Source organism: Lissotriton vulgaris, unplaced genomic scaffold (genome assembly GCF_964263255.1).
Source record: "Lissotriton vulgaris unplaced genomic scaffold, aLisVul1.2 SCAFFOLD_293, whole genome shotgun sequence".
In the NCBI taxonomy this organism is placed as follows: Eukaryota; Metazoa; Chordata; class Amphibia; order Caudata; family Salamandridae; genus Lissotriton; species Lissotriton vulgaris.
Window position 1 is genome coordinate 837502 of NW_028254211.1, and position 26060 is coordinate 863561.

The window sequence follows — 26060 nt, forward strand, 5'->3', positions numbered from 1 at the left end:
CAGACACCTCTCTCTACAGCACGGAGTACTCTTTAGACTCTGAGGGAGACGCTTATCTTAGCGAGGTGGCGGTCACGGCACTTAATGCGGCGAATGAGTCTTCCTTAGATGCCCCAATACGGATGGAGGAAGTGATCTCCGCGATAGTGCGCATCAAGCCTCTGAAAGCCCCAGGGCCGGACGGCTTTTTCGCCGGTTTTTAAAAGACTTTTTGCCCCTTGCTAGCACCCCTCCTCACTAAGCTCTTTAACTCCTTTCAGGGGCCAGGCTCCATCCCCTCAGACATGCTTGCTGCCGACATCATAGTATTACCTAACCCTGGCAAGGATGTCACACAGTGCGCCGCCTATACACCCATCTCTTTGCTCAATCTAGATCTAAAACTTTTCACAGGTATTCTTGCGACGAGACTGAGGCCATGCCTACCAGGGATTATAGAGCCTGATCAATCGGGATTCATCCCTACTAGATAGTGCAGTGATAACACCAAATGTCTTTTAAATGTCATTGATAAGACTCACTTCAACAAGACCGATGCGGCCCTTCTCTCTGTCAACGCGGAGAAAGTGTTCGACAGGGTGGATTGGGGATTTTTAGACAAGACCCTGGCACACTTTGGGATCGGGGATCGTTTTCGGGCATGGATCGCCAGCAGGCTACGACGCGCCCCACGCAGTGATTCACGTTAATGGCGTTGGCTCGCAACCCTTTGACATCCGATGAGGCACCAGACAAGGGTGCCCACTATCGCCCTTACTATTTGCGCTCTACATAGAGCCATTTGCGCAACGAGTACGGGACAAATCAAGTGTTTCTGGAATCACTTTCGAGGGCGAGCCCCACACTATCAGCCTCTACGCTGACAACATCTTGGCGGCTCTGGACAACCCCACTCAGTCCGTGCCTGCTTTCTTGGCTGAAATGGAAGCCTTTGGAAAGGTGTCGGGGTTCAAAATGAATATAGGGAAGTCCATGATCCTCCCCTTGGGCTGCAATGCCCGTAAGTTAGATGGGGGCCTTCGAACCTTTGGGGATCTGTCTTCTCAGACATCGATCCCTTACCTGGACATTACCTTGACACCAAGCACCGTGCAGACAGTCAAACAGAACTACTTGGCTTTGCATTCCCAAATTACTTGAGACCTGAAGAGATGGAGGCAACAGCCGCTTTCCTTACTGGGGCGCGCTGCGGCGGTTAAGATGTCCTTGCTCCCAAAGGTCCTCTATGTGTTTCAAACCATTCCGGTGACTCCCTCGATATATGCATGCTAAAGAAATCACAAGATGCGATACAACAGTTTATGTGGGCTGGGAAGCGCCCACGTATCCATAGAGACCTCGCTCGGCGCGCTCCACGGGAGTGGGGTTTGGGATTCCCGACTTGATGCGGTATTTCCAGGCGACTCAGCTCCGTTATCTCCTGGAGGAATCGCCCGGAGTCAGAGAAGAGGAGGTTATTCCAGGACAGAGCCATGGCCCAAATGTCACTTTGGAAGGTCCCTTTTTTAAAACGGTCGGACAGGTCGGCATACCTTAGGAAGACGCCTATCACCCATTCGATCCTCAAAGTTTGGGATGCAGTGGCAGTACGCCGGGGCCTCACCACTTTCCCCTCACCGATTACACTGCTCTTTGATAACCCTGCCTTCCCACCGGGGATGGAGCCACATGCCTTCAGTCAGTGGAGGAGTTCAGACTGCAAATCCGCGGGACACCAGTTCGACTTGGACGACTTTATTCCGTTTGATGCCCTAGCGGAGAGGTATGCTCTGAATGCTCCGCGGCGGTATCAATACTTCCAGATTAGACATTGGCTGTTGCAACCAGACATACAACCGCTGGTAGGCCGGCGACTCACAGCCTTTGAGAAATGGCTAGTCACGAAAACATCTGACAAACAAGCAATCACTGATCTCTATAAAATGATCAGTCCACTTCTACTTCCCTCGCGCTCTGCTGGTCAGAGAAGATGGGAGTCTGAGTTAGGGAGAAGTCTTACAGACAAAGAATGGAAGGACATATATTACAGGGCCCATCATACCGCTAGGAACACGGCCAGTAGGGAGTCTGCCGTTAAAGTTACATCTTATTGGTACTTAACACCAGCCCTACTGCATAAAAGTAACCCAAAACGTAACCCCACATGCTGGAGGGGATGCGGCGAGATAGGGACACTGACTCACCTGCTGTGGGAGTGCGATGAGGTGACAGACTTTTGGAGGGTAGTTTTGGACGATATTAATACACACTTCGACACCGAGATTCCCCGCTCTCCAGCCTATACACTGCTAGGACTCCCAAACGTACTTACCTTTCCACTAAAGTCGATTAGAGGAACTCAAATGGGCTTGGCAATGGGGGAAGCGGTCCAGCATATTCTCTCGCTTTGGGGCACCACGAGGCGACCTACACATACAGGCTGGCTCCATAGACTTTGGTATATATTGGGTATGGAGCGGATTCAGGCGACCCTTACTCAATCCGGGAATTCCTTCACCACCACCTGGCAGCCCTTCCTTGCTTTGCTCTCCAAGGAATGTAACAAACTTACTTGTCCTAAATAACTTAGATTGTTGCGGCTCACTGATGCGTCTTCTTCAGGTACCATCTCAACATGAACAGGACGATCAGCCTAGTTTTCACTGCGCCTCTACTAGGAAATAAAGCAACACACCGGCGGGGGAGGGATGGGGGTTGGGTAAGGGGCAGTTGTGGTTTTGGGGGGGGAGGGATATTTTTTATCGGGGGTGCTAGGGTGCGCCGTTTGTTGATACCTGCCCTTGACATGCTTTCACTGACTTATTACCCCCACAGGTCGCTTACATTTGTACTTCACTATTGTCTGGGGAGGGTTCGGTTTTTGAATTTGGGAATTTGGGTAGAGCTTGTGGTCAATGTATTGTATTATGCCTGATGCACCTAAAATAATAAAACAGAGTTAAACAAAAAAAAACGGAGATTAGTGTTTACTTTTCAATCCCTGAATGGAAATCGAGAAGAGTTGGTAAAGTGAACTATATGACAATCTTGCTGGTATGAAGAAAGTATGAAAGGGAAGGCTGTAGGATGTTTATTTTTTCCCTAACTCACAACAAAATTTGAATATAAATACCTTTAAATGAACTGTAAAAATATTTCAAAATATATTGTAATTTCGAAGTGAGATGGAAAAACTATTTTCACACAATTAGTTGGTGATGCGCAAATAATGTTTGTTGACACCCCAACATTATATATCATTGTGCCCTGTGTAATGTTATCAGGAAAACTGCATGTCTGTGCAAATGTATTGGCCATCTCAATGGAAAATGTGCCATCTGTAAATAAGTGCACACCATGCATTAGTAATATATTTACGAGGGTGTGCTCCAAAATTCACCAACCGCTACTTACCACACCCTTGCCACTCTTATGCTGAAAGGGCGTGGCTTATTTGGTACATTCGTTCTACGTGAGATGCTTGGATTTTTTGGCATCCCTATGAAGTCTTTGATGTAACATTGATGGCAGCACCACAACTCTAAAAATGGTTCTAGGACTACTGCATGGGACCATGCTAAGCCCTGCACCAGTGTACCGTGAGCCAGGCAGAGCTCCGACAGTCACTGCTCCAGTATGCATGAGACTGCTAAGCGCTACACCAGTGCACCATGTGCCACACACAGATACTACAGGCACATACTTCTCCAGTGCACCACAGACGCTGCTAAGGTCCAAACCCATATAACCATGAGATAGGCTGAGGTCATAAAGTCGTTCACTAAATCGTACCTAATCGTACCTAATCGTACCTCGGAGACAGGTGTGTAGCATAGACAGGCAGAAAGCCCCTGCAGTGAATTCTAGTGCACGAAAGGCACAGAGTAAAAAAAAGCCCTTGCAATTACCACTACTCCAGGTTTTTAGGTCGAGATTGGGCTGCGCATGCGCTGCTCTGCGGCGTGCTGTATTAAAGTATGGTATGGAAGCCCTGCACACTCTCCGCCCATATTTATGATTGTCCTTCGTAAATGCTGCATTATGATTGTTAATAGGCTTGTTAGTCCCGCCTTAGTACCGCCTTGTGTTCATTTGTAACGTCCCATAAGAACTGGCTCTTTTACTTCAGTTGTTACACTGTACGTCTTTTTTAGTCTGTAAGCACTATTTTCTTTTATACGTTTCTCCTACTGCAGGCACAACATGCTTTCCTGCAACATTCAGCGCGCCATCCACGCTCACACTTTCCGAGCAGCCGGGAAAATGGCAGACGTTTCTTTCAATAAGTCTTGCATTTACAAGAGTTTAAGCTTTTGGCATTGTAAATGACAATCCCTTTTATTTATGCGTTAACTAACAAAACATATAAATAAAAGGCATTGTCATTTACAATGCCAATAGCTTAAACTCTCGCATATTCGAGAACTTTTGCATTGCAAATGCTTGTTTCTTATTCAGGCCTAAATGGCACACATTACATTCTCCACATGTATAGAAGCCCATGGGGTGTTTTTTTTGCCAAGTTTCGTTGCCCAAATTATAACAACATCATCGATGTATCAGCCCCAGTAATGCTTCTCCTTAGTTCATTCAGCAGCCCTATTAGTATTCAAATTCTACACAAACACTGGTAAATTTTGAAGGACGTACCGGGAGTAGAGACTTTAATTGAGGACAAGCCCTTCATCACGTACAAAAGAAGTAAGGCGGTCAGGGAACTTTTATGTCCAAGCTACACAGCATCATTAGACCAAGACAAGGGAACTTGGCTAAAACGCCCCATGGGCTTCTATACATGTGGGGAATGTAATGTGTATCATTTAGGCCTGAATAAGACAGAAGGCTATATATTAAAGAAAAGTTCTGCATCATCACTCAAGACTCGTGATCACCTGTTTTAACAAAATTTACATTTCTGTTGCCTCTTGTTTTGTGTATTCATTGTTTATAATGTATGGTCAGTGTGCAGAGGACCATTGAGGAGGGCAATGATTTTCTTTACGAGTTCTTCTGCATATTGTAGTGACTATTTCAGGCAGAGCAGATTTGAATCCCCTGGCTGCATCCTCCAATCTTTGTTAAATCCATTGTCTTTTGCTCACTCCGCCACCCGAGTTTGGAACCAGTCATATGCAAATCAGACATGACCCAGCTCCTCATGGGAACACCCCAGCCCAAACTGCCAAGCGGAGTCCTCCCTGGACCAGAAACAAGAATCTTTTGTTTTTTTGACCGGTTTTGGGTTAACACCCCTCATCAGCCAGGCAGGCTAGAATCCAGTAACACAGCGAGCAAGATCTCTTGGCTGGGGGTGAATGTTTGATTCATACATCATTCCGTCCATCATTTGTTGCAGCAGCACTTTTGACCCGAAGTGGAATTGGTATGCCCAGACTTGGGTAATACCGAATCCAATTTCCCATTGTTACAAGGCAAATCTATACCTGATTTTCTAAAGAACGTTACTTTCTTCTTTTTGTGCTTATGATTTATACGCTTTGTTTCTAACCTTAAGGATGACATACCCTGTGTATTTTGCCTTAAAATTATTTATATAAACCTCTAAAACTTCGACCTGTGTTTGTCATTTTTACTGAGTATGTTATAGTTGTGATTATTGATTTTGAGTCGACATGAAGGAGAGACGGGGCCAATCAGGGAGAACCAAAGTCTTTGCTACAGGTCCGAGCCATTAGCGTGCTGTTGGTAAGATTATGAAAGACAGGTTTGCGCGCTAGCACAATCTACTAGCCTTGCCCCTGGACCAGACTTGACTACAGCATTCATTATTTACCGACAACTTGCTTCAGCATGACTAAAACAAATTAAATACACTGAAAAATAAAAACTAAATATTTGCTGGCCCATATGAAAGCAAGACCAATGTGTGCTATTTGACCTCTAAACGTCTACTGTTACAGCCCTGCCAAGTTCCACGCAACAGGGGTTAGACTAACACATTTTAGTACTGGTGTCCGCATCACCGTACTAAAATGCATTAGCCACAGATTTTAGCCCCCCTGGGACAACCACACAACGAGGAACCACGCAATAAAGCAGCTGCACTAATAACCACCTAGTGCGCTAAAGCACAAGTTACTACTTGTGTAACGATATATCTGTAAGAGACATTAGTTAGTGATAGATTCCTTACCTTAGAATATAGGCGGAAAGGCGTACAACAGACCGCAGCTCCACTCGCGACGAAAAGCGTCTCCGAGCGAGTGCCGCCTTGGAAATTCCAACGCGCAGAACTGATGACATTGCGTGTTCTCTTCGGTGACGAATAGATCTAACCAAGGCTCTCCCCATCGCAGAAAGAGGCCTTGCGCCACGTCCGAGTTCAGAGGCCATTCGTGATCCATCGAGCACCGACGGCTGAGTTCGTCCGCCCTGGCGTTCAGAGAACCTGCCAGGTGTTGAACCACCAGAGTCACGCCCTGATGTTCCAGCCATTGCCAGAGGCGCAGAGCCTCCTGGCATAGGGTCCACGACCCCACCCCGCCCTGTTTGTTGCAGTACCACATGGCGGTGGTGTTGTCCGTGAACACCTGCACTGCACTCCCTCGGACAGACGGGAGGAATGCTTTCAGTGCCAGACGAATCGCCCGCAGCTCCAACAAGTTGATATGGAGCCGGGACTCCGCCGGAGACCAGAGTCCTCTGATCTCCGCCTCTCCCAAGTGGCCTCCCCAGCCCTGGAGGGACGCTTCCGTCACAACTACGTGCTCCGGTTGGGGAAGGGAGAGGGATCGGCCGTTGACCCAATCGCGGTCCGTGAGCCACCACTGCAGCTGTCTCGCAGTGCCCTCCGAGATCAGGACATGGTCGGACAGGTTGCCCCGGTGCTGGGCCCACTGAAACTTCAGGTCCCACTGCAGAGCCCGCATCCGCCACCGTGCGTGATGCACCAGAAGGATGCAGGAGGCCATCAGCCCCAGAAGCCGCAGCGTCAACCTGACCGAAACCCGGGATAACGGCCCGAAGATCGGAATCAGGGCCTGTATATCCCGAACCCGCTGTTCGGGCGGGTAAACCCGAAACTGCGCCGAGTCGAGAACTGCTCCGATGAAAAGGAGCTTCTGAGAGGGGCACAGGTGTGACTTCGGCACATTGATGGAAAATCCCAGCCGGTGCAGGAGATCCGCCGTAGTCTGGAGGTGGTTGACGACTGCCTGGGGCGAGCCCGCCTTCAACAACCAGTCGTCTAGGTAGGGGAAGACTGAAGCCCCTAACCTGCGCAGGTGAGCTGCGACCACCGCCATCACATTCGTGAACATCCGTGGGGTGCTGGTAAGGCCGAAGGGGAGCACAGTAAACTGAAAGTGCTCGAGGCCTACCGTGAACCGCAGGTAACGCCGGTGGGCCGGCAGGACGGGGATGTGGAAATATGCGTCCTGCAAGTCCAACGCTACCATCCAGTCTCCTGGGTCTAGGGCAGCCAAGACCTGAGCTAGCGTCAGCATTTTGAACTTCTCCTTCCGGAGGAAGCCGTTGACGTTCCTCAGATCCAAGATAGGGGGTAGGCCCCCTTTGCCCTTCTTGGGTACCAGGAAGTAGTGGGAGTAGCAACCATGTCCTACTTCTGTCCCAGGAAAGCGCTCGATGGCCCCCTTGGCCAAGAGGGCCGACACTTCCTCCTGCAGGAGCCGCAAGTGATCCCCCGATACGCGGTGGTGTTGCGGTGGCATGGCTTGAGGGGTCGTCTCGAAGGGGAGGGAGTAGCCCCTTCGGACGATCTGCAGCACCCACCTGTCCGAAGTGACTGTGCGCCAGTGAGGGTGGTGATGGCGAACCCTGCCTCCCACTGGCGTCACATGGGCCGAAAAGCACGGACTAGGAGGGTTTAGAGGCGGATGCTGCGGGGGTAGGTGTGGACTGGCTCCGACTGTTTCCCCGACCACCTCCACGGCGGTTTCCACGGCCGCCGCCGCGCTGGATGACAGTTTGCGGCGATTGGCTGGTGGCACGTGTGGGGGCGCCCCTTCCCTGGCCACGAAAGGGGCGAAAGGCACCCATTTGCTGGCGCGGGGCCGAGAGGCCCAAGGACTTGGCCGTAGCCCTGGAGTCCTTAAAGCGCTCAAGCGCGTGGTCTGCCTTGTCGCCAAAGAGGCGACGGCCATCGAACGGCATGTCCATGAGTGTATTTTGGACGTCTGCCGAGAAGTTGGCGGATCTCAGCCAGGCGTGGCGTCGTATCGCCACCGTCGTAGCCATCGCTCTGCCCAGCGAGTCAGTAGTATCCAGTCCGCACCTGATATTATACGTCGCTGCGTCCCGGCCTTCCAGTAGGGCTTGGCCGAGTTTGGCCCGTACCACCAACGGACACTCTGGCAGCACTTCCGCCACCGTTTCCCACAGAGAGTGGGTGTAACGGCCCAAGAGGCATGCGGTGTTGGAAGACCGCAGTCCCAAGCTGAGGGACGAGAACACCTTTTTGCCATAGGCCTCGTACCTCTTGGATTCCTGATCAGGGGGAGCCGTCGGGAAGGCGGTCTGGGAGTTAGAGGCCTGGATAACCAGACTCTCGGGGGTGGGGTGGGTAGACAGGAAACATGGGTCGCCCGGCGCCGGGCGGTGGCGTCTGGCCACGTTCCTATCTACAGGCGAACCTGTAGCGGGCCTGGACCAAGTGCCCAAAAGAACGTCCGTCAAGGCCTCATTAAACGGCAGCAGAGGCTCCATGGAGCATGACTGCGGCTTAAGGACCTCAGTGAGGAGGTTAGTCCTCACGGCCGCGACGGGGAGCTCAAGGCCCAAGGCCTTAGCAGCCCTCATCAACACCACACTATATGTAGCGCCCTCCTCCGAAGCCACGGTCGGAGGAGAGACGAATCCAGTGTCTGGAGAGGTGTCCAGGCCACTGGCCTCCCCAAGGTCTCCTGTCCAGTCCATGTTAGACTGACATTCCCTTGTCAGAGGGTCCTCAGACCCCTCCCAATTCTCCTCGTCCCCCATCTCCTGAGATTCAGGGTCATAAGCGAATGAGGTGGGTTCATAGAATCGAAATTCTCCGAACGGCGTCGAGAGCGGCGCCGACAGGCGTCGTTCCGACGTCGGAACCCAGTGAGAGGAGGCATCGGGGACGGCGCCGCCCGAGAACGACACCGGAGGGGACACCACACGGACCGACGCCGGGGGGTCGTAAGGTCCACCGGTGACGATCCAGCGCCCGAAGAGGGCCTAGCGGCGCCCTGCGGCGCCGGGCCCGAAAGCACCGACGACGCCGGGGCCGCTGTACCCTGCGGTGCCGAGCCCGAGGGCACCGGCGGCGTCGGGATAGTAGGGCCCTGCGGCGCCGGGCCCGAAGGCGCCGGCGGCGTCGAGGCCGAAGCACCCGACGGCGTCGGGTTCGTAGCCCCCGACTCACTAGGGCCCCCAGACAGGTTCACTGGGCCCGAAGGCGCCACGGAACCCGTCGGAGGAGAAAGGGACCTCATGGCCATGAGGAAGCGCTCGATCTCCTCCGGCGTCGCGTTCAGCCCAGGGACCGGGGGGTATGGGGCCGAACGCGGCACCCGCGACTCGCGAGGAGCCGCGTGGGCGGTGTCACCCGAGCCCCCGGCCGCATCGTGCGAGCGTCGGGGGGAGTCAGAAGAGCGATGATGTCTCTTCGACTTCTTATGCTTCTTACCTGACTACTTGGACCCAGAGGAGTGGCGCCGACTCCCGGAGCTGTGACGGCTCCGTCCCCGCGACCTGTCCCTCGACCTCCTGTGGGTCCGGGACCGGGACCTCACACGGCGCGGGGCCGACTGGCGGATCTCGAGTCGCCTGCGGGACCGCTCCCGCCTGGCCTTCCTCGAGAGGGCCCGACAGTCGGAGCAGGCCTCGTCGTCATGGTCGACGCCCAAACACATCAGGCACAAGCGGTGGGGATCCGTAACCGACATGGTACGGTCGCACTCGTCGCAATGCTTGAAGCCGGGCATCCCTAACGGCACTGTCGGAGTCGTAAAGACTTCGATATGGATCAAAAAAGATCACAAAAGTTTAGTCAAAAAGTGACTAGGGAACTGCTCTTTCCAGATCTGCGCTGGCTGGCGCGGAAAAAAGAAGAACTGACGTCAGCACGCGGAGGCGGCGTCTAAATACTCCGACGACATCATCACGGCGCCCACGACGCCGACGACGGACGCGGAGCCGCAGACGACGCCTACCGACACGCAAGGGTACTGCTACGCAAAACTTTCCGGATCCAGTCTGACGCCTGGGGATATTCTAAGGTAAGGAATCTATCACTAACGTGTCTCTTTCAGATGCGGGCTTGTTCTGCAGCCTGCCACTATGCTGCCACCCGCCAAAAACTGCTTTATATGAATTAATTGATAACAGTCTTACAGTAACAGTGACAACTACAGGTTGGCCTGGGCTTAGGATTAGTCCAGCCAAGCCCATCCCGGTCTTCCTCTGTGCCTCTCTGGACTGCACGCCTGACCATACGGTCTTGCTCAGCACAGCCACTCTTTAAATAAGCAACAGCAGGACGACTCAGTGCTGCGGTCTCCGCATGCTCCCGGGCAGCACCATGCTTGCCGGTTGTTTTCTGGCAAAGCACCAGGGCTTTAAGTGGGGGGGGGGTCTGTGGGGGTTTGAGCACCCCAGTTTTTTTGGGGGGGGCCTCGAAACAGGTCTCTAGGGGCTCTATTTTGGGGCCTCAAAGGTCAAAGGTAGGGTGACCAGACGTCCCGGTTTTTGTTTGGTGTTTCGGGTGGGCATTCACGCGCACTGCTTAAAGTGTGACGTCATTGTAGCAGGGAAGGGAAATCCTTTGAAGAGAGACACTTTCTCTCAGGATTTCCCTTCTCTTTGAACACGCAGCGCCACCTACGTGATCGTGCCAGCCATCGGCAAAACAACAGCTGGTTAGAACCGGCACAACCCTGCTTTTACGGCCTGCAACATGATTTCTCCAGCAAACAGTGTGACCCTGCTCTGCCTTTAAGCAAGCGAGGGACGAGGGTCTACAACAGAATCTAGCAGCAGTGAAAAGGAAACTTACCTTCCTGACGCCTCCCCAGCCCTACCAGCACCGTTGGGGCCCTGCCTCCGCATAAGAACTGCCTCAGCCAGGATCCTTCTGAAGCCACACAAGACTTGCCCTCCCAGCCTGCAAGCCTGCAAGCCTGCAACGTGAGTATTTAAATGCCCGCTTTTTTAATCCCCTTCCCCGCAGCTTTCTCAATCGGCCGCAAAGCGCCATTCATCTTTTTCAAAACACTCTCACTGCCAATGCTGACTTGTTCTTTTTATTGATTTATATATGCGGTGGTAAAGCACCGGTCCTGGGAAGCTTGATTCCGGTCCAGGGAAGACATGATTTGGCAGTTCGGGCTGGACTGTTCCCATGAGGCACAGAGTCAGTCTGATTTGCATATGGCCATGTCTGAACTGGGGTGGCGGAGTGAGCTAAAGAACGGTGATGGATTAAACCCAGATCAGTTGACTCGGCGTGAGTGCTTGTATTGTCAACGCTCCGTCCATCATCCCCTTTGGTTTTTCTTTGTTCGCCCTAAATTGGCAGGGTATGCTCAGACGTGAGTCCCTTGCTCACTCTGCCACTGGATTCAAGCAAGCCCGGCTGAAGACGGCTGTAATGCCAGAAACCGTTCCTGGGAAGCTTGATTCCGGTCCAGGGAAGACATGGCTTGGCAGTTCGGGCTGGACTGTTCCTATGAGGCACAGGGTCAGACTGATTTGCATATGGCCATGTCTGAACTGGGGTTGGTGGAGTGAGCTAAAGAACGGTGATGGATTAAACCCAGATCAGTTGACTGGGGGTGAGTGTTTGTATTGTCAACGCTCCGTCCATCATCCCCTTTGGTTTTTCTACGCCCCTTTTAGAGCACCCCCAGTTTTTTTCCCACTTACAGCCGGGCAAAGCACCACTTCTTGAACTACACAAGACTAGTCACAAGACTGTAAAAGATTTAAAGATCATGACTCTGACCCTCTGAAGACTAGTTTATCCTGGTGGCTAGCTCTGCAGCAAGCAAACAAGCCACACCTTCATCTGTAGCCTGCCGACCCTATCCAGTCTCTGGACTCGGGTATCCCTGTTCTCTAGCCCTTGGTAAGCTGCATCCGAAAAAATATATTCTTTATTGCTACCCGCTTAAATCACCATTGAAAAAGGGAAGCGTTGTTTTTTCGTGTCCTCATAAGGTTTTAGAACATAGTACAAAATATCAAGTTCTGAAGGCCCATAGTTTTCACATAGATGCTTTCACGACCTTTACTCATCTGCTGCTAGATGAAAACTTACTGTGCACAATTAAACAATCTAACATTGGTCGTTTCATACTTCAAACAAACAGAAAAGCCCATGGATCACACATGCCTGAAATCACCCTATTTTCTCTACATGTCTCAAAGCACACATTCAGCCTCTCAAGCTCCTGGAGGCACACATATCTAACTGTCCCAACAGCCACGAAACTCTCCAGTTTCCAATCTGATCCCTTGATTCTCATTTTTGCGTGCTCAGTTGCCACAGGAATCCCAGCCTCAACCCACCCACACAGTTTATTTTCCTCTCCTCACTTTGGATTGGCTGCGGCGGGCTGTTTTTTTACTAGCTCAGAGGGCTCTCAGCACTGTCATGATTTATACCTCTGCTCTCCCCCTCTCAGACTTTGGTCTTTCCTTTGTTTTTGATGGCAGTGCTCAGAAGCAATTGCTCCTGAACATGTACATTGTTCATGCTGCTCAGTCTCTCTGCTGGGGATGTGGACTGCCTCTCTCCCACTCGGCATGCAACCTTCTGCGACAATTTCCCAGTCTGTGCCAGCTAGAACGCCAGTAGCTGGCCCCATAATAATATCCAAACAGCAGTACATTATCAGTGCTGGTCTGTCACTGTCAAAATTTGCAAAGGATACCCTGGGAGTTCGCACAAGCACCTTAGGGCAATCAGCTCATCTAACCTCCCTCACAAACTTAAGTAAGGTATTTCACTTGTCATTGGTGCCAATGTATGTGTCATGTTTAACACCTTTTGCCAGTTCTCAGAACAGCTTTTTAGCAAACATCACTTGCAGATTAGGTAATTTAACCACTTGTGTGCTCATGACGAGACCAGGCCGTCATGAGTCACGCTTGAGCTGTGCTCATGACGGACTGGTCTCGTCATAACGCCGCCGCTCTGCCCACGCGTGGTTAATTCTGTGCGGGAGAATTTATGAGTAGGCGGGGTCGTGACGAGACCAGGCGGTTATGAGCACAGCTCCACCGAGACTCATGACGGCCTGGTCTCGTCACGAGCACAGCGGCGCCGCACTCACCCCCCGCACCGTGGGGGAATAAGCCCCGCAGGGAAGGGGTTTAAATGAAACTCAAAAAGTGAAACTACCAGTGGCGGCGGCGGAGGAGCCTCGTCTAACAGCTTAATAGGAAAAATAAAATAATAGCGTAACATTATCATCATTTTATTTTTATTACTGCAGGAAGTGGCGGGGCTGGCCAGAGCAGAGGGAGGAGTGGTTTTCGCTCCCTAAGTGCTCATGACTGCTTAGCCTGCCCTCTTGGGCCGGCGAACAGTCATAAGCATTTTACATGTTATCCACCGGGCTGAAATACACAGCCTGGTTAGGAACATGCACAGGCTCCCTGTCCCCATCTGGGCGCCGAACCACAGTGCTCAGACCAATCACAACACAGAATTGCAGAGTGTGTTTGGTTCAATGGAGTCAATCTGCCCGGGGGCTTCCTGATGCCGGCCAAGACTGGAGACAGGATGACGAAGAAGACGGAGGAGAGGCAGCAGCCGGCCGTTTCAGGTAAGTTCTTTTTTGTTTTCTTCATCCCCCCCACCACCGCCCCACCGCCTCCCATCTGGTAGCAGCAGCTACTGGAAAGTACGAGTCCCGAAATGCAACATGATGTAGAATAAAAAGCCAGAACTAGAATAAGGTGTCACACATGATAAAGGACTGTTTAGAAACTAAACTTTAAATAACAGACACACTTTAAATGAAAAGAGGGAGGAACACTACATATGTACAGGAGTGCCCAGGATTTGGGACAGTGGAGGGGGGAGAGAGAGAAAGAAGGGTGTGAGAGGAAGAAGGAGGGATAAAAGGAGGAGCGTGAGAGTAGAGAGCAGATGAGATGAGGCGCCCCTTCTGGCTCGGACTCTGCGGCGTCCCGTTCTCTAGACTGCAGCCCTGGAGCCTGTGTCGATCTCCCTCCAACCTGAGAGAATGGATTGGACACTGTTGCCACTGCTGCCCGGGACCTGTGCACATGGACGGCACGGCTGTGCTTCGGAGACCGCCTGCCCCCCTTTTGTCTGTCTGGCTCCTTTCCCCTTCTTGTTCTTCCTCCGTTGGTTCGGCTCCCTTGTTTTCTTTGGACTTGGCACTCGTAACTTTTGGACTGAAAACACGTGTGCGCCCCGCCATTTTGGGACCTTCTCCTGTTATCGCTCTTGTCCTTGGTCCACCATCTTGCGAAACAGCAGACATTCTACTGCCCTCCCCTGGTGCTGTGACTGCATCCCCCCTCTGACCCCACTTAATGGAACTCTGCTCTCCTGGTTTTTTGGGGCTTGACCTGAGAAAATCTACTATTTGTATATATATTTATATAGTGATAACTCTAACCACTAGTCTATGTAGTACACCTTTGTACTCTCTACCATTCCTATGTGACTGAGAGTTTATCCATTTGTATCTCTTCCTTGTGTGACTCTACAACTTGTACATTTGCAATTTTTTTCTGTTTGTATCTCTTCCTTGTGTGACTTTACAACGTGTACATTTGCAATTTTTTCTGTTTGTATCTTTTATGTAACTCATGTAATCCTAAATCCTTATGTATCGCAACTGGTTCTTATGTAAAGCGCTCTGACACCTTTGGGTAATGTTCGCGCTATATAAAATCGCATTAAATAAAATAAAAAAATAAAATAAAACGTGAGTAAAAGAAGAGACACAGGTTTTTGAGAGAGCTGAGCGGAAGAGAGAAAGTGAGGTGGTAAAAGAGTTAGAGAGAATGAGGTAGACGACGGACAAGTATTTTTAAACCACAGAAGTTACACTTGTAAAGAGTCCTGAATTTATTGCCTAACCACTAACAGACTGGTGGACCTTGCCCGGTTTGGGAAATTCGTAAAAACTGTGCACGAGTCCATGAACTTTTCGGCTATCCCTGCACAATAGGGGCTAAGCTTGTCCTCGCTGTATTCATAAGAACCAGCCCCACTCTGTACAAAATCAATCTGCAGGCATTATTTTAGATTATTTTTTATTACTACTGATTTTACATTTGTCTCTTTTAGAATTGAATTGTGTTACTGTATACATTTGTATTAATTGTCCCAATAAAGGTTTACATATAGACAACGGAGAAGAGTTAGAAGAAAGGGAGTAAAGACAACCGGAAGAGTGAGGTGACAGACAGTGAGAGAAATAAAGGTAGGAGTGAGAGGAGAGAACAGACAAAACGAGAGGGGAAAATTGAACAAGTGAAATGGGCAAACAAATGGAGAGGCAAGAGAGAAACGGAGGAGGGGTTGAAGTGGAGGAAAGAATGAAACAAGGAGTTTGGGCATGAGGGAGAGAAAGAAAAAGAGGCATAGAAGGATTGAGGGGTAAGGGAGGGGAGAGAAGAAGGGGAAGAGATTTGGAAGTTACAAGAAAGGCTCCCAGGTTACATTTGTGAACACTCTGAGGCTCACAGGATCAGGTCTGATAAGCCAACATCCACATCACCTGTGTTTGATGGTTTCAGGGGGCTGCAAATCGTTAAAGTTATGTTATGTTAAAAAAACATATATAGCGCAGCGTATACCCGAAGGTGTCTTGGCGGTGATAACTGAGCTTGGTAAATAAAAATGGGAGAACGGTTTAACAAGCATTGGAAATGCAATAGGTCTCGCAGCATTAGAGTTAGTGCTTTTAGAATTGTTTATGGGTTTTTTTGTAAATCTTTAGCATTTTTGTTTCCTGTAGCCAATGCTAAAGAATAAAAAAAAAAAAGCCATAAACATTTCTAAAAGCTCTAACTCAAATGCTCCGAGACCTATTGCACTGTGTGAGGGTGAGGGGTTGAGGGTGAGTGAGGGTGAGGGTGAGTGAGGGTGAGTGTGAGTTAGGGTGAGGGGTTGAGGGTGGGTGAGGATGAGGGGTTGAGGGTGAGTGAGAGTGAGGGTGAGTGAGGGTGGGTGAGGGGTTGAGGTTGAGGTGTTGAGGGTGAGTGAGGGTGAGGGCGAGTGAGGTGTTGAGGGTGAGTGAGGGTGAGGGCGAGTGAGGTGTTGAGGGTGAGTGAGGGTGAGGGGTTGAGGGTGAGGGTAGGTGAGGGGTTGAGGGTGAGTGAGGGTGAGTGAGGGTGGGTGAGGGGTTGAGGTTGAGGTGTTGAGGGTGAGTGAGGGTGAGGGCGAGTGAGGTGTTGAGGGTGAGTGAGGGTGAGGGCGAGTGAGGTGTTGAGGGTGAGTGAGGGTGAGGGGTTGAGGGTGAGGGTAGGTGAGGGGTTGAGGGTGAGTGAGGGTGAGGGTGAGTGAGGGTGGGTGAGGGGTTGAGGTTGAGGTGTTGAGGGTGAGTGAGGGTGAGGGCGAGTGAGGTGTTGAGGGTGAGTGAGGGTGAGGGCGAGTGAGGTGTTGAGGGTGAGTGAGGGTGAGGGTGAGGGGTTGAGGGTGAGGGTAGGTGAGGGGTTGAGGGTGAGTGAGGGTGAGGGTGAGTGAGGGTGATGCTGAGGGGTTGAGGGTGAGTGAGGGTGAGAGAGTGAGGGTGAGTGAGGGTGAGAGAGTGAGGGTGAGTGAGGGGTTGAGGGTGAAGGGTTGAGGGTAAGTGAGGGTGAGGGTGAGTGAGGGTGAGGGGTTGAGGGTGAGTGAGGGTGAGGGGTTGAGGGTGAGTGAGGGTGAGGCGTTGAGGGTGAGTGAGGGTGAGTGAGGGTGAGGGTGAGTGAGGGTGAGGGGTTGAGGGTGAGTGAGGGTGAGTGAGGGTGAGTGAGGGTGAGTGAGGGTGAGTGAGGGTGAGTGTGGGTGAGGGTGAGGGTGAGTGAGAGTGAGGGTGAGTGAGAGTGAGGGTGAGGGTGAGGGTGAGTGAGGGTGAGGGGTTGAGGGTGAGTGAGGGTGAGGGGTTGAGGGTGAGTGAGGGTGTGTGAGGATGAGGGGGTGATGATGTGAAGGCGCGCATCCGTAGACGGTCAGAAACCGAATGGGGAAGAACGAATTCCATAACATATTTTAAAACTCGAGGGAGCGATTCATGGTCAAAGACTCAGAAAATGAGTGAAAACGCAAAACAAAAAGAACGGTTATTAGTGGGGCGTGGTGTTGAGAGAAGAAGAGAAATGACAAGTCTTCGATCAGCCTTAGAAGTGCGGGACCAACGAGTGAGACTACAATAATACAAAGATCGGAAACGCGAATACAAACGGCGAATAAAAAGTGGACCGAAGAACAGTGAAATGTTAATATGGGAGAAAAACACACGAACCACGTACATAGCAAAGAAAGAAAAAATATGATTACAAATGCGGAAATAGGGTGAGATCAGGGAAGGAACTAAGGCCAAATGAGCTAAAGAAATGGGAGACATAGAGAGTGAGTGACTGAAGGGAGAATTGTAAAGGAAATGAGAAAACGAAATGAAGGAAAGACGGGCATCGAGAAAAGTTGTGAAGTAAACAGAACTAATGGAAATGCCGAGACTAGACTGACATGTCGACTGGAAGACAGACTTCTAGGTGCTAGAGGAGGGAAGAAGGCGCTAACGGGAAAAAGAATTAGTCAGGCAGGCTCCGGGGTGGTTCAGTCCCGGACAGTTCGTCTCGCCTCAGCTGTGGCGTTGGTCTGTCCTCGGGGCCCGGCCTGTCACGGGAGCTCGTTCGGCCTACTTTCATATTTTTTGAGCCGGTGGCTTCGAATAATTTATAGTGCATTTCCAAACGAATGCTGTTGACAGCGTTCACTAAAATGTACCCCCTCGGCCCATTTCTTCCCCCTCTGATTTGATTCTGCTGGAATAGGGAGCGTTGTCGTAGGCTTGCTGTGTCTCTGGGGTAAAAATAAAGGTACACAAATAGATGTTGACAAATAAACAGTTGTCTGTTCCGCCCATCGTATTTTACTTTCGCTTTCTTCGTGGGGAAACTATTTCTAATTCGGGAACGTATTATGTTAAAAAAAAGCACAGCCGCGTCAGACCGGGAAGGCGGAGATGGATTAAAACAAACACAGTACGGCGATGAGTAAGAGCTTTAAAAAACAAATGTGCAGGAGAATACAAAAAATGCAATGTGCAAGGCAAGCAAGCAGTGAAGTTAAAGCATTTGAGACAGGACTGAGAGGCGAAGTCTGTAGCAAGCGGCAAAAGCAAAGAGGACAGGAGTGACACAAAATAAGACTGCAATACAGCGAGGCAGTTCACAGCACTTACAGTCCCATCATAACACACTTTACTAAACTTAATCTATGGGGAGATTAGTATAATGCACTTTGTCAAACGTCTAGAGCAGCCCATGTATTGAAAAATTTGCAATTGAGATTAGGCAATGTGCAATGATTGTATGGTGGGAAGTGACGTAGGCTTGCTGTGTCTCTGGGGTAAAAATAAAGGTACACAAATAGATGTTGACAAATAAACAGTTGTCTGTTCCGCCCATCGTATTTTACTTTCGCTTTCTTCGTGGGGAAACTATTTCTAATTCGGGAACGTATTATGTTAAAAAAAAGCACAGCCGCGTCAGACCGGGAAGGCGGAGATGGATTAAAACAAACACAGTACGGCGATGAGTAAGAGCTTTAAAAAACAAATGTGCAGGAGAATACAAAAAATGCAATGTGCAAAGCAAGCAAGCAGTGAAGTTAAAGCATTTGAGACAGGACTGAGAGGCGAAGTCTGTAGCAAGCGGCAAAAGCAAAGAGGACAGGAGTGACACAAAATAAGACTGCAATACAGCGAGGCAGTTCACAGGAGAGAAAGAAAACAAGACGGACGGAAGAGAGGGGAGGGGAGGGGGGAGGAGAAATGCGACACGGCGGGAAGGGGAGGGGGCGGAGCGGGTACAATAAACAAGACGGAGGGAAGAGAGGGGAGGGGGGAGAAGTGCGACAGGAGAAATGCGACACGGCGGGAAGGGGAGGGGGCGGAGCGGGTAAACAAAGACGGACATGCACGCGCCCGTGACTTTTAAGGTCAATGCGCATGCGCATAAGCTTAATGCGCATGCGCATTGACCTTAAAAGTCACGGGCACTGCAAGGAATCGCCACGATTCCTTGCAGTGCAGATAAAGAGTGGATAACTCGCAATACTCTCGCCTTGCTCGATGCGCATGCGCATCGACAGGCGAGACCTAAAAAGGAAAGTTAGCTGTTGAAAAGCCAAGTTTTCCCCTTTTACACCATCACCTATGGCAAAAGGGTGTAATTCACGCACAATAACGTGTCAAAGTGTCACACATAAAGACTGCACACGTGGGAAGATCACACATAAGTCAATTGAAGACCTGACAGCTATGTCGTTATCGTCACTAATATAATCGAAAGAAAATCAGCATTCCCCTTCGGGTTCTCTGTAAGAAATGGAAATAGCTGAGCAGCAGAACATCCAATAAATGGAATAATTTAGGGATATTTGCAGCCCTTAGGGCAGCTTTGGTGTAAGTGAGACATCCCAGGTGTTAGAAAGACTCTGATCCACAAGGAGGGACTGGTCTAATACTCTCTGCTATTGCTAAACAGCTTAAAGCAAAGACACTTTACACTCCTGGGGGTTTCCAGGGCTTGGTGATGCATTAGTATAATCCTCAAAGAGTCTTAAAACCCGAGCAGAGTAATGAAAACATTGCAAAATCATCCAATAAATCAAACAACACGTTCCTACAACCGACAACGAAAATATCTGAAAAAACTGACTTTGAAATCATACTTGCAAATATTTTCAGAAATTGCTAATTGCCAACGCAACATGGAATATGAAAAAAGAATGGAGGAGCACTTGCAAAATGTTACTATCATAATACTTGAAATGCTGCTGCGATCAGACTTATTTTCGTGTTTCCAGGCACTTGCGTGCAGCACTGATGTGTGACAAACGAACCTCTTAGAAACACCAGGCATGAGCTCGAACCCTGGTCCCCTCCCCGCCCCGCCTCCCTAATCCTTGCACCCTCCCCCACAGGCCCCGAAGCCCGCCACCTGCGGGGCGGGGCTCGCGACGCTTCGAGGATTACCTGCAGGCTGTCGAGGATCACACGCAGCGACTGCACCTGCCGCCGGACAGCTCCCGAGAACCTCTCGTACGTGGTTGCGTCATACTCGCTCATCTGGATTTCCTTCAGCCTGGGAAGAGAAAAAACACACGATGAAGAAAGGTTTCGTGTCCACATGAAAGGCGACGCCTCAGCGGGCTGAGCTGTGTTAATGGTTTTAATCCTCCCTCGCCCGACCCTGACACAGTTCTTCCCACCAATTTGCTCCTCTGGGACTGCTTTATAATTACGTTCAAATAAAAACAGGAGAAATCACAGGTGCGAGCCACCTCACGCCCCATCAAAGGACACGACATCGAGGCTGGAACCTTCCATGCACGTGCCTACATTCCAGCATTTTGAACCTGGCATGAGGGAGATTTTAAAAAATAAAATCGGGGGGAATTGATTTTCGCCATTGACTTACCTTGAAGTTGAGGAGATTTTAGGTAGGAGATAACTAAAACAAAGCTATTTTGGGCCTAAAATATCGGTGTTCTCCCGCCTGAATCAGGTTTCTTGGCATGTATGCATGTGTTTATCTAACCAGCTGAGTGGTTCTCTCCGACTTAACACCTGCTTAATGTTACATCAAAGGTGCCGCAAACTATTCAATTCAATTCTTAGCTTTATTCGATTTTAGTTTAAAATCATAAAAGCGTACAGTTAAAAACAGTCATAAAAAACTTACATACAGGAACACAAAATATCTACGAAGTAAAAAAATAAAAAATAAAGCATTGGTCCAAACTGTGGGGATAAGTTCCTTAGTTCCATGTGACAATTCATAGTTTTCCATACTTGTGGCCAATGTGCATTGTTACAGGATGATTGAAGGCAGAAAGGCCACTGCCACTCAGTGCGCAGATGCTTTTACCCCTCGAGTAAATTGACTCTGCCTTTGGTCTTTGCCGGGGGATGAATGCCATGCTTGGATAAAAATCATGTAGGTCCCAGATGGATATAGGGCCGTCACCTTCTCCGGGATGCAAAGTTTGGAGGTACGGAACAATTAATCTACTTCTAAATCTTATTAGAACCAGGTCACCGGAAATGTCTTTTTGTAGGGGACCTAACCAGCCCACCCTTCTAACGGTCATGATGGTACCATCAAGATCTAGAGGCAAGGGCCTATTTTTAGTTAGCCAATACGTGACTTTATTTAGTAGGTCTTGTTCTCATTCGGTTTTTCCATGTTTGAGTGCTTGGACTCCCGCAAGGACACACACGAAGGGTGCAGCCTCCGGAGGTAGCTGTATATGAGTTGTTTTATAAGGCTCTACTCTAGTAGCAGTGTATTTGGATAGACCAGGTTTGGAATGGGCTTTAGGGACAGTTGGGGATGGTGAGTTAGAGACTAGGGGATGAATTTGATCATTGCTGTTTTTTGCAGGTGGCATTGGCACTTCGGTTGTACCAAGTGGGTGGGAACAGTTAGGTGTTACAATTTTTTCGGTGGGAGGTAAGTTGGCCTTGATACTTTTCTCTATTCCCAGCAGCCTATCCTCTTGGTTAGGAGGGACGGCCAGTTGTACTCATTTTGAAATGGCAGAGCTGTGGACCATGATTTATAATTCTATACCTCAGAACACCAATAATGATCGCTAAAATTATCCCCGCTGATGTCCGGCTGTGGGTAGGTCTCGCCGTGGAGCACCTCGTTTGGGGTTGCTTTTCCCTCGCCAATGAGCGAGTTTCGCGGACATTTCGGTTGGGGTCATATCGTTATCCCCCTCTAGGTGTTGTCCAGAAGGGGGACTTTTATTTCTTTCACACTTTCACACAGGACTACGATTCGGTCCAGATTACAGGGAACGTGATCTTTCGCTCCACATTCTTGACCTTCCCCATTAGAGTAGATGAGGGTCTCCCAGTCCTGAAGAAGTTCCATAGATACTATTGGACGAACTAGGGCACGAAACATGTCGACCAACTCCACCCTACACACACTATTCTGAGCTGCAGCAGGTATCATTTTCCTCGACAGCCACAACTTTGATAGTCAATTGTTTTTATTAGTAGCAGAGGAATTCAGTGAATAAAATTGGTTTTGGAATCCCCTAGCTATTTTTAACTTGCACTGTTTGCTTCACACTTCTACTCACTACACATACGCCCCCAGACCACTCTTCAGCTTCACGTCAGCAACCAGAGAAGACCTCTGGCAAACAGTCCCTTTGGGGTGTGTGAGGGCCCTCGCTCCTCATTGGAGCAATTCCATTCTCAGTCCCCATTCTAGATCAGAAACACCTTACAACTATTTCCCTTTCTCCCCCCTGCCCCTCCACACCCCTTAGGAACTGCATACCTTTGTATTTGCAATATCTACTTGGGGCCTGTATGCTGGACCTACCAAGCCCCTGTACCTCTTGTTTGTGATAAGGCTAAAATGATGTCCAATGACACCAGTGTGCGTTTTCCCAAAGCAGGAGTTTAAACTATGGTTTTTACGGGAAGCACCCATTACAACGACGGTGTTTTCACGCTCTGCCATCGCAACGCGACTTTCACATCGCAGGAGGCTTTACATCGCATGGTTTTAGAACGAATGCTACTAATGCTCATTCACATTAACATCGCTAGCCATGACAATGCGCGAGTGTCGAGATGTATGACTGATGAGATGGGAGCTCACTTGTATCAGATGAGATGGGAGATCACTTGTATCAGATGAGATGGGAGATCACTTGCATTCAATAAAACGCAGAGTGCCAAGATCGCAGAGTGCCGAGATGTCAGATGACATGGGAGATTTCAACATCATGCGGTGATGAGATGTGAGATTTCAACGGCATGCGGTGACGTCATACCAATAGCCAGGGGGGTGCTGCCATGACATGGGAGATGACAGATGCGTGCACCGACCACAATGAGGATTAACAAGATGTGGGAGATGGGATGCAAATACAGCACAACATGATTAGCCATGGGAGTTACTTTATTAACAAGAGGTATGCAAACATTTTAAAGTATTAGCCATGGGAGATGGGATGCAACATGCAAACCGGGATAACATTTTCAGATGGGATGCACGAACACGTACGATGACAGAGAACACGGAAGAGGACAGCACGACATGATGACGTCACGGGATTATGAAAATTACCTTATTAACAAGATGTGGGAGATGGGATGCAAATTTTAAAATATTAGCCATGGGAGTTACTTTATTAACAAGACGTATGCAAACCGGGATAACATTTTAAACTATTAGCCATGGGAGATGGGATGCACGAATACGTACGATGACAGCGAACACGGAAGATGACAGCACGACACAATGACGTCACAGAATTATGCAAATTACTTTATTAACAAGACGTGGGAGATGGGATGCAAATTTAGCACGACATGATTAGCCATAGGAGTTACTTTATTAACAAGACGTATGCAAACATTTTAAACTATTATCCATGGGAGATGGGATGCAAATTTTAAAATATTAGCCATGGGAGGTGGGATGCACGAACACGGAAGAGGACAGCACGACATGATGACGTCACGGAATTATGCAAATTATTTTATTAACAAGACGTATCCACGGGACGGGGCAGACATCATATGCATATACAAAAGGGATAAAAAATGTAAACTATAGATAATTATCATGGGAGGTCACAAACACTACAGGATTACAATACAACACACACCAGATACTATAATAAACACAGGGGAAAAAACGATTTAGTAGCATGCTATTTCATGGACTGCGATGTATTTGCCTAAAGCAGCAGAGACACTACAATAGCGTGGGGACAGCATGCGCAGTAAATACGTGCGATGTGATGCCTTCTATGATGTAAAAACTGCGTGGTCATTTCTGGCGTTGTGTCGGTTAGCGATGTATCATCATACATCCGTCTTTACTAGTGGATAGTGCACAAAAGTCTTGGGGCCTGATTCACAAAGGGCCTCCACTCTCGTGGCGGAGACCCCGCAGTCGTGTGGGAGTTTCTGCACTCGTGGCGGAGGCCAAACAGTCGTGGGGGAGTCTCCGCACTCGGGCGGAATTTCTACAATGAGAATCCTGATTGCGGAGATTCCTCCCCGAGTGTGGAGACTACCCCACGACTGCGGTGCCTCCGTCACGAGTGCGGAGGCCATTTGTGAATCAGGGCACTCGTGGTGGAGACCCCGCAGTCGTGGAGGAGTCTATGCACTCGGGCGGAGTCTCTGTATAAGAATTCTCATTGCGGAGATTCCTCCCCGAGTGTCGAGACTCCCCCACGACTGCGGTGCCTCCGTCACGAGTGCGGAGGCCCTTTGTGAACCAGGGCACTCGTGGTGGAGGCCCCGCAGTCGTGGAGGAGTCTATGCACTCGGAGCGGAATCTCAGTAATGAGAATTCTCATTGCGGAAATTACTTCCTGAGTGCGAGACTCCCCCACAATTGCGGTGCCTCCGCCACAAGAGCAGAGGCCCTTTGTGAATCAGGCCCATTGTGCTTCATTTTGAATTTGTTGGGATTTCTGTCAGTCAAAACCCAGAATTACACCTCCCACCATGACACCATATCTAAACCTTCATGTAGGCGCTGCGTCCGTCATGTCTATGATAGACATTGACCAACAAATAAAGGCCATCATCCCCCAAGGGTCTGCCACAGGGAGCCTATGTCTGCCATATTTTTCACTGAGGAAAGCACTGTAATATTGTTTAGAAAATGCTAGATAGACCTTCCCTGGACAATGAGCAGTAACAATTCTTTCTCTGAGCCCCTAAAAAATGACTGAGGATCAACACATCATGTTTTACCAAGAGCTTTAATTCTCAAGAAAAAAAATGAGACAGCTTCTTATTCTATACACCTGTTGAAAGTAACCATGTACACTTGTTTAGCACTACCTGATTCTAATTATGTCATTAACTGGTATGGAAGCACTTAACGTTCCACACAAGGATTTTTGTTTAATGACCAATGACAAAGAGAGATTTGTGTGTTGTCACATGAGGTTAGACTTATTAACCTCATAGATGCTCGTAAACATCCCTCCCCAGTGCTGCGCCGTCCATTGGAACTAGTGCTGAATGGACGTCCAATGGTCGTGCGCAGCACTGGGGAGGTAGTGCTGCCGTCGGCCAACGCACCGAGGCAGCACTTAAGGGGTTAACTGTTATGACTCTGTGAGGACTATATGAAGGTTGATATGCTTTAATATGTAAAACCATAGAATCTTAAGATTGCGTACTTCCTTTTTCACATCACTGTGGGTCCTTACTTTCAATTACTACTACTCAAGCTCCCCATCCCATTTTCAGTAGGCCCACATACAAATATCTGTGTTGTTCTTTTTGATTTTGGTCTACATTTTAGAAGCATGGTGGAGCCATGTATGTTCATCAGTGTACAAGATTATTCAGGGAAGAGAAACGTGTTTACCAACATATCCACACATTTAACACATTTGTACACATTCACTGATAACACCAGCTATTTCTCATTAAAGCTGATTTTCAGGATACTTACACAAGTACATAACATCAAAATACTAAATGGTACAATGCACGTGATTTTCTGGCGCACATAGTTTTGTCACCTTACCTTTGCTCACTTGTAACAAAAGGGTTTATATTTTGAGTAGTGTGATCTGCAGTTATAGAGGGTAGGGAGGTGTCCTTGCAGAATTAGTGCAGTGTGTCATTACCTTTCTAAATCAGCTTTAGCAGCGACGACGCCCCTCCCTAAAAGAGACAGAGGTGTACCCCTGCAACTTAGCCATGATGTGTAGAGAGGTTTGGGTTTGGCACTGACTTCATTGTGCCAATTCTCTCATTTCCAGCATACAAGATATGGCAGAATTTCCATCATGGAACCACTTGTGGGCTTTCCACTTTAAATATGATGGCCTTACTGTCACTTTCTTGGCAGCAAGGCAGGCAATTGCT

The 26060-nt window shown here is 49.2% G+C and overlaps 1 protein-coding gene across 1 annotated transcript in view; it reads right to left on the minus strand.

Moving 5' to 3' along the window:
- LOC147659640 (von Willebrand factor A domain-containing protein 8-like) overlaps positions 1–26060 on the minus strand; it is a gene marked incomplete at its 5' end in the record, with an annotated part of 1204277 nt that overhangs the window by 161864 nt on the left and 1016353 nt on the right. Inside the window, one exon of the mRNA XM_086951584.1 lies at positions 20157–20265. Coding sequence (XP_086807710.1) covers positions 20157–20265 — 109 coding nt within the window. The remainder of the gene's footprint in view (positions 1–20156; positions 20266–26060) is intronic.